Raw genomic sequence first — 13223 nt, forward strand, 5'->3', positions numbered from 1 at the left:
GGGGGGGGGGGGCAGAGGCGATTGTGCAGGCCCAGGCAGGTGATGATGGTGGCTGGGGGCACAGGAGTAGGGAGATGTGGACAGATCTGGGTAGGTTTTAAACGGATTCAACCCCCATGTTTTTAGGCTGAGCCCCTGGAATGACAGTTCCCACTTCCTGTGGGGGGACCCGTTTTGGGAGGTAATGTGAGGAATCCTAAGGACACGCTACGTTCGGGTTGCCTCAGCAATATCTAAGTGGAGACGTAGCAGGGCAGCTGGACCCCGAGTCTGGAGCTCAGAGGAGGCCCAGGCTGGAAACAGAATTGTGGGCATCCTCCCGCCACAGACGGCGGGATGGGGAGGAGGGAAGAGGCCGGAGGACCCAGCCTGGGCACCGGGGGAGGGGTGGGAGGGGAGCAAGGTCCCTAAGGAGTTCCCAGGAGAGGGAGAGGGCCGGGCCAGTGAGACACTGCACGAGGGGAGGAGGACGGAGACTACCGACAGGTGCGGGGACAGGAGGGCACAGCCCGGCTGGCGCAGGGAGCGGAAGGAGAGCCCTGGGAGGTGGTCAGGGTTTGGCTCCGCCTGGGGCTCTTTATTTTTTCCCACCACATCAATTTTATTATCCCGATGGTACTAATACAGCTGGAGGAGCTCACGGTGACACCGCAGTTTCCTGCCTTCTAGCTTCTGTCCAAAGAGAAAGGTCTACCCGCTCGTTCCTTCTCCCTTTCCGGGGGAAAATTCACTACAGGCCATTTACCCAAATAAACCTCTTAATGCGTTGTTACTACTTTTTTGGACATTTGAGTTTCTGAAATGAAAAAAGTGTTGCATGTCCCATCCCGCCTCCCCCACCCCCACCGGCCAAATAAGTCCATGCTGCCAGGGCGTTTCTGTTGCCTCTGAAATCTTGAAATAAATATAGAAAGAAACGGCATCAAGTGTTCACGTTGAGCGATGGCACCGAGTGAGCCCCAGAACCTGTCTGGTGGCGCGTCCCCGTCTGGACAGTCTCGAGGTGTCGTGGAGAATGCGAGGGCTTGTTGCTGTGGTCGATCATCAGCCGGGGGCAGGGGCTGTGCTGAGTCCCACCCGGGGTGGTGGGCTGCAGGGGGGGCTGCCTATAATTTGTCCAGGAAGTTGTCCAGGGCCGGGATGCCTTCCTTCAGGCCTTTGCACTTGTGGGTTTCAGCCACCACCTGGCTGGGGCGGCTGGTGTTGTCGAAGGGATCCCCGGGCAGTGTGTTGTCAAAAACACACTGGGGAAAAGCCTGGCCACCAGTGTTGGACTGCAGGTCAGCAGGGAAGCCGAAGGACTCCTCCACGGGCAGGTAGCCCTTCACGACAAACATGCCAGTGCCAGCCACCTGGGACTCCTCAAACAGGTGACCCCACTTCCTGTTCAGGACACTGTAGAGGCCACCAACCACTTGTTCCGGACACTGAATGTCCACACGGTAGGGAGGCTCCATAAGCCGTCCTCCCGGGGCCCTTGCTGGAGAGAAGCACGAAGTGGGCGGAGACAGAACTGGGCATGCCCTGAGCTCAGGAAGGCTGTGGATTGCTTTTCCCTTGTTTCTAAGAAATTCCCGCCGGTCTCTGCTGCTGGGGACAGGTAAATCCGAGGAGAGTAGGGAGGGTGGCTGGTGGGCCAGTGGCTGAGGTGCCTGTGACACCGTGGTAACAGAGAATGTGTGGCCTGGGCCCCAGACACTTTTAAAAGTCTGTAACTTCCCAGGGAGCCTGGGGCCCTCAGTCGCTTAGGTGACCGACTTTTGGTTTCAGCTCAGGTCGTGATCTTGGGGTTGTGGGATCGAGCCCTGTGTGAGGTTACGTGCCTAGCAGAGTCTGCTTGGGACTCTCTCTGCCCTTCCCCCTGCTCTCTCTAAAATAAGTAAATCTTAAAATAAAATCTAAAAAGCCTGTTAACTGGGGCTCCTGGGTGGCTCAGTCGGTGAAGCGTCTGCCTTTGGCTCAGGTCATGATCCCAGGGTCCTGGGGGATCCAGCCCCGTGTGGAGCCCTGTGTCCGGCTCCCTGCCCAGCGGGGAGTCTGCTTCTCCCTCTCCCTCTGCCCCTCCCCACACTTGCACGTGCGCTCTCTCAAATAAATAAATAAAATCTTAAAAAAAAAAAAAGACTAGAGCTTAGCAACTAAGTGGGTTATTATGGACCATTAACATTTGAAACTTGTAAAACTAAAACTATTACAAGAGATCCACTTTCCAGAGGGAAATGTGAGCTAAGCACTGTTCGGAACGTTCTATGGGGCACAGAAGAATGTAGAGAACTAGAACTCTACTCCTTTTACATTCTATTCCCTTTAAAGGAGAAATTAAGATTGCTTCACGTAGGTAATTATCAACCAAGTCTGTTGTAGATCGCATGGTTTACCTGTGTAGTCACCTGTTCTTGTATCAACAGAATTTCTGGCTGCCAGTTTTCCTATGACAGGACTTCACGACATATTTATATGCATCACAGTTCCCCAAATTTGCTTACCTGGTACCGCTATTTAAATACTTTGCAACATACTATCAAGGCAGGAAAACAAAATATTTGGAGCATCATGCTTCACAACACCCGCTCTGGGCATTTATGCCCTCGTTTGACCAGTCAGGGATGTTGCTGGCCAGCAGACAGAAGCAGGTGGGACCCACATGAGCTGAGGTGCTATGGTGACACCCACTGTATGGCCGTGAAACAGGGTGTTCAAGGCTGCACCTGGAGAATGAAGCGGGTAGCTGGGACGGGAACCCACAGGCTGGGCTCTTAGCCATACCACTAAACCCCAAGAGGGGCTGGGCGAGAATGAGGGTGTGGCGAAGGCCAGGCTGGAGGGCTGTTTCCCCCAAGCCCCTGGGAGCGGGCCGGCTGGAGATGAAAGCAGGACATGGCCCGGAGCTCTTCAAACACCCTGGCCCCCTCCCCGCGAGCTGTTCCTTGGAGCAGGCCTACAGAGCCCCCGACATACTCTGAGAGTCATGGCCTGGCAAAAATAATTTAATAGTCCATTTGGACCCTAGCGTCTGCTTTCCCTCCCCGGCCCCTGAGACCCTAACAACCTTCCCACCCTGCCTAGTCCCGGGCTGCGGAGGCAGAGGCCCCAGGGGCAGCCCATGGAAGGCCGAGCCCTCGCCCAGGCCCAAGGGGTCTGGGTTTGCCCACAGTGCCTTTCCAGGCACCCTGGTTCCTCGAGAGGCTGGACCAAGGCAACCCCAACTCCCCTGAGCACAGCCCTGTCCCGCACCCTCAGACCCCCGCTCCCACACCAACATCCCACCCCCGTGACTGGAAACCCGGGTGCTGCAGCCCTGCGCCAGGCCCCCAGTGGGGGACAAAGAACATCTCAGCCTGGCCCTGGGGCAGTCAGGATGCAAAAGCAGCCAGACTGGGCCAAGCACACAGCCCCCGGGGGGACGGGGAAACCAGACCCGATCCACCCAAGCCTGGTTTATATGCAGCCCACGTGCCGAGTCCTGGAGGGAGGTAGGCGGGCGGGCGGGCAGCTCTAGGAGGGGGGTGCGCGCAGCTGCTCCAGCCCATCGGCGTACTGGAAGGCCGACCCGGTCTCATACTCGTACATGTCCAGGGCCACCTCACAGCTCTCTCGCACCACGCGCTCAGGGTCTGCTGAATAGGCCCGCAGGGCAGCCAGGCAGGCGGGCCGGGCGATGGCTCCCAGGGCCTCAGCGCACTCGTGCCGCACCATGGGGCTTTCGGCCTGCCGGGCCAGGGTCGCTGTCAGCTGGGGCACGGCCGCCTCGTGCTGCAGCTGGCCCAGGACGTAGCCGATCTCGTGGCGGAAGAGGGCGCTGCCAGAGCGCAGGCCTGCGGGCGGGAGGGTGAGCGTGTTCACTGGCCGGGCAGTGCCATCGCAGCAGGCGCGGGACTCAGGGCAGCGTGCCAGAGGGCGGGAAGGACCAGAAGAGGTGGAAAGGGGGTTCCCTGTTTCCAGGGCACCCCACCCCAGCCCCGGTGGTCAGTGCTGCTCGGAGGGAGGGACCTACAGCTGGAGGAGCAGGAGAAGCTGGACAGAGCACAGCCCGGTAACAAGCTCCCCACCGACAGGCACTGGGAACACAACCCTGCGCTCCGGGAGGCCAGACGGGGAAGGCGTGGCCTTCCCGGGCCCAGGGTCCCCTCCAGCTGCTCCCACCTCTCCTTGGGCCTCTGTGTTATGCTATCGAGTGTCTAATGAGGGGACAGTCATGGGCACCCTCCCCCCACTCCACAGACAGGTCATGCTTTCACATGGGAAGACGACCGCCGGGAGAGGCCTGATGACTGCCCAAGACCAGACCCCTGAGGCTGAGCCAGGGCTCAAGGCCACCTGCCCGACTGCGGCCCCTGCTCCCAAGCACCACCCAGCCCCTTTGTGCTCCCGCCCGGCGTCACCTGGGACCCCCACCCTGTGGCCCAGGGTCTAGGTGATGACCAGCCCGGCATCACGTGGGACCCCCCAGCCCGTGGCCCAGGGTCCAGGTGCTGACCAGGCACCTCCCTGCCAGACAGGAAGTCCTGGGAGGGCAGAGAGGGCTCCAAATCCTCTGTGGGCACACCTGGGCCTGGGGGCGCAGGGGACCACAGGCTGCCCGGGGAGAGGCCTGCAGAGCATCAAGCCGCAGTAACCGAAGGGGGTTAAGGGTGCCAGAGCCACACTGCCAGGGGTCCGATCCCAGCTCCGCTGCTCACCACCCAGTGTCTGCTCAGGCAACGCTCTCCACCTCTGGCCTCGGCCTCCCCTTGGGGAACTGGAGGGAAGGCGGCCCGCCCAGCTCTTACCAAGCCGGTGGGGAAGTGCTGGGCGCCGGGCCCAGGACGCACATTCCCCGGGTCAGCTGCTGCCCCATTTCACAGGTGCAGCTCCCGAGCCTCACCCAGGCGCCCAGACCGTGACCCCAGCCCCCCGCCCCAACTCACCCTCGGCCAGCGCCAGGGCGGCCTCTTCACCACCGGCATCTCGCAGGGCGAACATGGCTCGGTAGCGGTCAAAGAGCGGCCGGGCTTCGTCCAGCAGGACCTCCCGCAGCCGCCCCACGTCGCGCTCTTCGGCTGGAGGAGCGGGGTCCACGGACTGGTAGGGCCCCGCCACCGCCGGCTCCCCGCTGTGCTGCTGCAGCCACTCCAGCCGCTGGACCGCCAGCTGGCACGTCTCGGCCACCTGCGGGGACAGGGGTGCACGGGTGGCCGCGATGGACCCCCTTCCCCACCCTCGGGGGCTCTAGCCATTCTAGAAGGAGAGAAGCCAGCAGGGGCTTCTGTGATGAGGGAGCGATGAGGATGGACGGAGGGCCAGGCGCGGCTCCACATGGAGGTGACCGGGCGGCGGGGGGGAGACCCGCAGCAGGTGAAGGGGGAGTCGGGTGGAAATGGCCGGTGCAGAGCCCATTGCGCAGGACCATGCGGAGGGCGAGGCCAGGCCTGACTGTTCAGCCCTGGGAGCTGCAGCAAGAACCTGGGGTTCTGTCCGCAAGGTCATGAGGAAACACGAATGCTTTACGTCCAAAAGAGGTTAGGAGACCTCTGTTCTGCAGTCACCCCCAGCTGCCGAAAGGACGCTGGGGCTGAGCTCTGGGAGGTGAGAAGCAGGTGAGACACACACGCGCCCACCCAGAAACCCGCACACGCGCGTTCACAGCAGCACGGTTCAGGTGGCCGAAAAGTGGGAACAACCCAAATGTCCATCAGTGGGTGAGGGAATAACAAGACGCGTCCACCACACAGGGAAATATCGGCCGCGAGCAGGAGCGGGGCGCCCACCCGCGCTGCCCTGGGACAGACCCTGAGCCCACGAAGCTCAGGGAGGGAACCAGACACAAGGCCACACGGTGTGTGAGTCCACGTGTGTGACACGTCCAGACAGACTCCTCCACGGACGGGAAGGGGGCTCGTGGGGGCCGGGGACTGGGGAAGGGGGGAGGGAATGGGGGGGGGGTAACCGCTGATGGGGCAGGGCTTCTTTTGAGGTGATGGAATGTTCCGGAATTAGGGGATGGTCACACACCTCTGTAGATGCTCTAGAAACCACTGAAGTGTACCCTTTCAAGGGGTGAACTTTGTGGCATGTGAATCACATCTCAGTAAAGCTGCTCCCTGAAGAAGAACGAAGAAAGGCAGGCAGTGGGGAGACCTGGGAGGGGCCAGGCGGGCTGCGGCGGCGGAGTCGGACACAAGTGGGTGGGCTCAGCGGGATCCTGGCATAAGGACTGGACTGGGTGGGAGGGGAGAGGTGAGGCGGGTCAGCCGGGCAGGGTTTAGTGTGGGAATCAGTTTGGTTTTGCCCAACAGGGCAGTGGCCTGCGACCACCCTGGCGGCTGCCCTCTCCCCCCTGAGCCCGGCCAAGCGGTCGCCCTGGCAACCAGACTCCAGGGGAGGCTGGTCCAGGCAGGGGCGGGGGTTTTAGGCCACGGTACCTCGATGACTGGGTCGGTGGAGTACTGCTTTAGGACCTCCAGAACATCCGGGTTCCCGATGGCCCCCAGGGCCTCGCCTGAGAAGAACCACACAGACAGCTCACGGTTGGTTAGGAAATGCCGCAGATACTGCGGCGGGGGGCGGGCGGGGGGACCAGCAACACCACCTCCTTTGTGCTCCCTGCCCCCCACGGCTCTGCTTCTATCTGTGACCTGCAGATTGGAGGCGGAGCGTGAACCTGGGCTGGGACCCCCACCCCCACCCCCACCCCTGGGCCCATGTGCCCCATGCTCCTGGTCTAGATGGGGAGACACAGACGGGCGTGTCACGACAACCTGGGGACACTGGTTAACATGGAGCCCCAACAACACCCAGGTGAGTAGAGCTCGTCGGGGTGAGCCCCGGAGGAGGAGGTCTTAGGCTGCGATGTGAGAGAGGAAGGTCAGCAGAGCGAGGCTGGGCTTGGGCGGGGGGGGGGCCTACACCCGCGCCAAGAGGGACGAGACCCATGGCCAGCAAACACTCACTCCCCACTCAAGCCCTCCCCCGCTTTGCAAGTGGGTAGAATATACAGCTGCCCGTCATCAGGAACATCCTAACGGACCTGAACCTGAGTTAGGTCTGCCCTCCACACCCGCAGCCCTGTAGGGCTCCCACCTCCTTCAGGGTAAAAGCCCAAATGCTCCCTGAGGCCCCCCACCAGGCCCTGCAGGACCTGCCCCTTGCCCTCCCCTCCTCCCTCTCTCCGCGTCACTCCCTCTGCTCCAGCCACAGGGGCCTCCTTGCCACTCCTCCAAGGAGCAGGCAGGGTACGGCCCCAGGACCTTTGCACAGGCTGCATCCTCTGCCTGAAGCACCTTTCTCCAGACAACTGCCCGCCTTCATTCAGATCTGTGTTCACTGGCTACAAAGGGTAGCACCTCCGGCACTCTCATCCTACTCTCTGCTTTATTTCCTCCTTAGCACTTACGTGTTCCCACCGCAACCCCACAAGGTGTTCTGCGACACCACACGCTCAAAATAGCAGAAATCACGGGAAAGGTGAGGTTTGGAGAACATTCTTAGTAAGGAGAGCTCCCACAAAAACAGTGGCTGGCACACTGAGAGTTACCTGGGGCAGCCTGGGGGCGGGGGCAGCTCGGCAGAGTTGGAGACTTCAGGGAATATGAGAAATGCCAAAAAAGAGCAGATGGAAGCAGAGCCCCCTCCCCCGCCTGCCGCCCCACCTGCAAAGCTGACTCGTTAGAGACACAGCCTAACAGCACCGGCTTGCCACGGAGTGTACTCATTTCTCGTTTCCGATGTCCCTCGAGATAAGAGGGCCTGGTACACAGCAGGTGCTCCGTACACACCGGCCCGGTGAGTAACATGAACAAATGAACGAGACACCAGGGCTGGTGGACTCACCACCTGGTTTTGTATGAGCAAAAAATGGTTTTTATGTTTTTGTTTTTTTAACAATTTTATCTGACAGAGAGCGAGCGAGTTAAACCAGTGAGCATGAGCAGGGGAGCTGCGGCAGCAGAGGGAGAGGCCGACTCCCCATCGAGCAGGGAGCCCGACGTGGGGCTCGAGCCCAGGACCCCAGGATCATGGCCTGAGTCAAAGGCTCACCGACTGAGCCACCCAGGCGCCCAGTCTTTATGTTTTTAAGTGTCTTTTTTTAAGGGGCGCTTGGCTGGCTCAGTCGGTGGAATGTGTGACTACTGATCTCAGGGTCGTGAGTTCAAGCCCCACGTTGGGTGCAGAGATGACTTAAAAATAAAATATTTTTTAAAAAATTTGTTGTTGTTTTTTTTTAAAGATTTTATTTATTTATTTGACAGAGATAGAGACAGCCAGCGAGAGAGGGAACACAAGCAGGGGGAGTGGGAGAGGAAGAAGCAGGCTCATAGCGGAGGAGCCTGATGTGGGGCTCGATCCCACAACGCCGGGATCACGCCCTGAGCTGAAGGCAGACGCTTAACCGCTGTGCCACCCAGGCGCCCCTAAAAAATTTGTTTTTTAATCAAAGGGATGATGTTTCCCAACATGTGAAACTTGCGTGGAATTCAAATCTGAGCGCCCACAAAGTCCCACCGGCACGTGGCCACACCTCTCCGCGGACGGCAGTGTTCACTGGCTTGTAATCACGAGCGCAGAGCCGAGTCTTGGCAACAGAGACTGCCTGGCCCATGGGGCTGAACGTTTTACCACCTGCCCTTCACAGGTAAAGTCTGCCAAGCCCTGCCCTAGATCACGCGGGAGGGAGAGCGGGCACGTGAGGCAGAAGGGACAGGTGGGGTGAAGGTCAGGCGCCCCTGCCCTGGCCACTCACCTGCCTCGTGGCGCACCATGGGCTCCTGTCGGGTGTCACGCAGCACGTCGAGCAGCACGGGGATGGCCCGGGAGTCCTGCATCTGGCCCAGGCAGTATGCCAGCTCGTGCTTGAGGAGGGCGGAGTCGTCACCGAAGGCCCGGCTGATCCAGGTGATGGCTCCAGGCCCACCGAGCCCGCGCAGAGTGAAAAGCGCCCGGAAGCGGGCCTGCAGGGGCTGCTGGGGGTCCACCAGCGTCTGCCCGATGGCCTCCACCTCCTTGTCTGTCACCATGGTGCCTCTGGCTTCTTCCTGCCTAGCGGCCCAGGCCTTCTGCAGCCCCGCCTGTGCTGAGACTGGGGCTCCCGGGCACAAGATCCTATGGGCAGAAAACCGAGAGCCCACGTGAGAGGCGTTTTTCATCCATTCACGGATTTGTTCATTTCAGAGTGAGGACCTGGGTGGGGTGGGCATCTGGGCTGAGAGCCAGGGTCTGGCCCCATCTACCTGCTGTGTGGCCTTCCGTAAGTTACTTTCCCTCTCTGGACCTCTCGCCTATATATCAGCAATGACTCCCGCTGGTCTGCCCTCCACACAGTAGCCAGAGGGGCTGCGGTAGCTGGTCGCCAACATGGTCCGCCACGATCCCCACTGTGCGGCCCCTCCCACACTGAAGAGGCTTGACCATTGCGAACCGCAGGGTATGGAAGAAACAACAGCGTGACTTTAGAGGGTAGGTCGTAAGACGCTACGGCTTCCTCCTTGCCTGCTCTGGGGGAAGCCAGCAGTTGGACCGTGGGGAGCCCCCCTGGCCCTACATAGGGGCCCACGTGGTGGGGGACTGAGGCCTCGGCTGCCTGCCACGTGAAAGCAGGAAGCTGAGAGCAGCTCCTCCAGCCCCGGTCCAGCCTTCAGCTGAAGCAGCCCCAGCTGATGTCTCAAGTGCAACCTCACGAGAGATCAGAGCCGGAAGCACCTCGCTACCAGGCCTCGCCTCTGGCCAGCACAAACTGTGGGAGATCGCGTCTGCTGTTGCTCAAAGCTGCTGAGCGTGCGGTAATTTGCTACATGACAGGTAACTGAGATGTGAATCCTTTCAGCGTGTAAACCGGACCCTTGCGTAATCCTCCTATGGCTCGTTATTCCAAACTCCCTCACAGTCCCAAAGGCTCTGCGTGACCTGCCCTGACCCCTGCCAGTCCTCCCCTCCTTCCTACCCCCCTCCAGCTTCCTACCCCAGGACCTTTGCATGGGCCGTTCTCTTCCTCAGGAACATTCTTCCCCAAATGCCCCCCATGCTCACCCTCTCATTTTCTTGGGTCTCAAATGTCACCTTCTCAGGGAAGCCTCCCCTGATTACAATCTTCACTGTTACTCTTCTCCCTTGTTCTACTTTTCTTCAAAGCATTTACCACATGAGATATCATATAGGGCGTTTACCAGTTTAGCTGCCTATGGTCGGTCTTATCCCGCACCAGAACTCTGAAGGCAGGGACTGAGTCTATCGTCGTCACCACTATACTCCCAGCACTCAAGAGGCCTTCAGTAAAAACAACAGCCCTACCAGTACCAGCGGCTGACATTTACAGCGGACCTACTATGTGCCAGGCACCCCTGCTAAGCCCCTCACACTCACGAACTCATTCACCTCTCCCCATAATCCTGTGAGAGAGGCACCAGGCTTGTCACCCTTTTACAGGGGACAAAGCAGACACACAGAGAGCTTAATAACTTGCTTATGAGCAGCGTAAGGAGCAATAAATCCAGGGAGCTGGGCTCCAGAGTCAAGCTCTAAACCGTAAATGCTATGCTGAGTGGACGGACTGAGACGAAGTGACACAGCCAGGCTGGAGGAGGGGCTCCATCTCTGTCCTCTAGACCAACGAGGAGCTGGTGGACGCTTCATAAAGCGTGCCGTGGCCCGCCTCGGGCTCGCTGCAGCGTCAGCAGGACTGGCTGGGCTTCGTGGGGGAGGTGCGGCTGCCTGAGCACGGGTGACCGTCACGGGAGGCAGCACCAGAAACCACAGAAGCCAGGCGTGAGCGAGCTGGGAAGGCGTCAGGGGCCCTGCGCTCTGTGTGGGGTCACATGGCAAGCCAAGGGCAAACAGGACCCCGGACTCCCGACTCCCAGGCTCTGCAGGGTCGCCCTCAAGACACCCAGACAAGGCCCTTCACTGCCTACTCCCCAGAGTCCTTAGATTCCCGGGAACAAGGGGAAATCTGGCCACCAAGGCAGCTCCAGCTACGGGAGAGGAGCGTGAGGAGAAAACACGCTGCAGACCTCCAGAGCAAGACCGGAACCGAGGCAAAAGTCTCTGGGCTTGGTTTCTGCATCTGGAAGAAAACTATTAATGGCTCACAAGTCAGTTTCCTTCTAATCTCTGTTCAGATATTCAATGTGCAGGCAGGAACTCTCTGAGCGCTGGCTACAGCGACGCAAGCCCTGCGGTGCTGCACTCCCGTTTGTGGCGGCTTCAGTTTCCCCACAGCATCTAACAGCACCTGGCGTCTGGTACATTTCACTGGTCAGTTTCTTTTCTTTTTTCTTTTCTTTTCCTTTTTTTTTTTTAAAGATATTATTTATTTATCTGACAGAAAGAGAGAGCGAGAGAGGGAATACAAGCAAGGGGAGTGGGAGAGGAAGAAGCAGGCTCCCAGCGGAGGAGCCTGATGCGGGGCTCGATCCCAGGACCCCGGGATCATGACCTGAGCCGAAGGCAGACGCTTAATGACTGAGCCACCCAGGCTGGTCAGTTTCTCACTATAGAAAGTGAGTGCCCAGGGGACACAACTTCATCCATATATACAAAGAAAGAGAAATCTGGGGGCGCCTGAGTGGCTCAGTCGGTGAAGCGTCTGCCTTCTGCTCAGGTCATGATCCCAGGTCCTGGGATCGAGCCCCACATCAGGCTCCCTGATCAGTGGGGAGTCTGCTTCTTCCTCTCCCTCTCCCCCTGCTAGTGCACATGTGTTCTGTCAATTAAATAAAATCTTTTAAAAAAAATAGAAAAATTTGTATCAAATGCACATATGTGTACACACACACACATGGGTATCTATACTACTTTGTTCAATGCTGTGTCCCCAAGACCTAGCCTAGCACGGGATCTGTCACCATGCCAGGAGGTGCCCAATCCGTATTTGAGTGAACTGAACACCCACTGTACATCAGCCATGGTACTACGCTCTTCATACACCATTGTGAATCTGTACCATTTGTAAAATGGGTAGAAGGGGCACGTGGACGTCACAGTTACTGTGAATGAAGGTGTGCTCGTGGAGGGGTGCCTGGCTGGCTCAGTCAGTGGAACATTCGACTCTCGATCTCAAGGTTGTGAGTTCCAGGACCACATTGGGTGCAGACATCACTTAAAAAATAAAACCTTAGGGGCACATGGGTGGCTCAGTGGGTTAAGCGTTTGCCTTCAGCTCAGGTCATGATCCCAGCGTCCTGGGATCAAGCCCCGCATTGGGCTCCTTGCTCAGCAGGGAGCCCACTTCTCCCTCTCCCTCTGCCTGCCACTCTCCCTGCTTGTACTCACTCTCTGTGTCAAATCAATCAATCAATCAATCAATCAATCTTAAAAAAAAAAAAAAGGGCGTGTTGATGGAGCACCTAGTACGCACTTGACAAACCAGAGCTAGTATTAAATATTCCTGCAGGGAGCCCAAAACCCCCCTCTCTGTACACAGGAGGGCACACGTAGCCTCCTGGAAGCCCACAGCTCATACCTTCAGCCCATTCTTCAGTGGGAAGCAGGGCAAGGGTGTTGGTGTGGGGTTGAGAGGATCGCCCCTAACCAAGGCAGAATCTGGGAATCCGTTCATCCGTGTGAAAGCTTCCTGATGAACTAGTAAGTGACGGAGAAAGAGGAGACCAGGATCCTCGACCTCCCACCCCCACCAGAGACCTATCTAAACCAAGAATTCCCAACAAAAACATCTCCGGTTACCAACTCTCCCCCAGAAAGGGGTCGTCTCAACACGGGATTCCCTCAGGGCTGCTCGCAGGATCCCTCCCCTCGGAAGAGAACCCGAGGAACCGGATGACTCAAGATCTGTCTATGCGGGTCCCCAAGTCCTGGATTCCTCACATCATTGTTGATTCTCCCAAAACTCGAGAGGGATCGCCTAATACGGGACCCGCCCCCGACACGCGTTCGCTCCCAGGGTCCTCCAACCTGGGAATCCAGTCCCCGGCGACAGGGTCCCCAGAAGCTGGGGAAGGAGCTCGCTGGGACTAGAAACCCCTCAGGAGGAAGCCCCTCGACCCCCCGCAACCAAAGAATCCTAGAGACGGGACCTCCCCACGAGGCGTCCCCCCGCGCCAGCCCATCAGGCCCGGGCCACGCACCGTGCTCCCTGCCGCCGAAACGCCCAGACGAGCTCCCGGAAGACGAGGCCGCCGAGCCAACCGCTCCCACCGCCGGCACCAGCGTTTCACCAACCGCGACGCTCGCGGCACCCTCTGGGGGCCGCCATCTTCCCGCCCACGTGACCAGGCGGACGGCACCAACGCAGC

The 13223-nt window shown here is 59.0% G+C and overlaps 2 protein-coding genes across 2 annotated transcripts; both read right to left on the bottom strand.

Annotated features, from left to right (window-relative positions):
- Positions 1–550: 550 nt before the first annotated feature.
- LOC103681818 (elongation factor 2-like) lies at positions 551–2764 on the bottom strand. The gene is made up of 2 exons (XM_040628295.1): positions 2746–2764; positions 551–1744 (listed from the first exon to the last, which is right to left on the bottom strand). The coding sequence occupies exons 1-2, from the start codon at positions 2762–2764 to the stop codon at positions 1107–1109; spliced, it is 657 nt and encodes a 218-aa protein (XP_040484229.1). The 3' UTR covers positions 551–1106.
- Positions 2765–2971: 207 nt separating this feature from the next.
- DOHH (deoxyhypusine hydroxylase) lies at positions 2972–13223 on the bottom strand. Its single transcript, XM_040629615.1, has 5 exons — positions 13056–13223; positions 8720–9078; positions 6402–6478; positions 4908–5148; positions 2972–3815 (listed from the first exon to the last, which is right to left on the bottom strand). The coding sequence occupies exons 2-5, from the start codon at positions 8991–8993 to the stop codon at positions 3496–3498; spliced, it is 912 nt and encodes a 303-aa protein (XP_040485549.1). The 5' UTR covers positions 8994–9078; positions 13056–13223; the 3' UTR covers positions 2972–3495.

This window comes from Ursus maritimus, unplaced genomic scaffold (genome assembly GCF_017311325.1).
Source record: "Ursus maritimus isolate PB19 unplaced genomic scaffold, ASM1731132v1 scaffold_14, whole genome shotgun sequence".
NCBI classification, from domain to species: domain Eukaryota; kingdom Metazoa; phylum Chordata; class Mammalia; order Carnivora; family Ursidae; genus Ursus; species Ursus maritimus.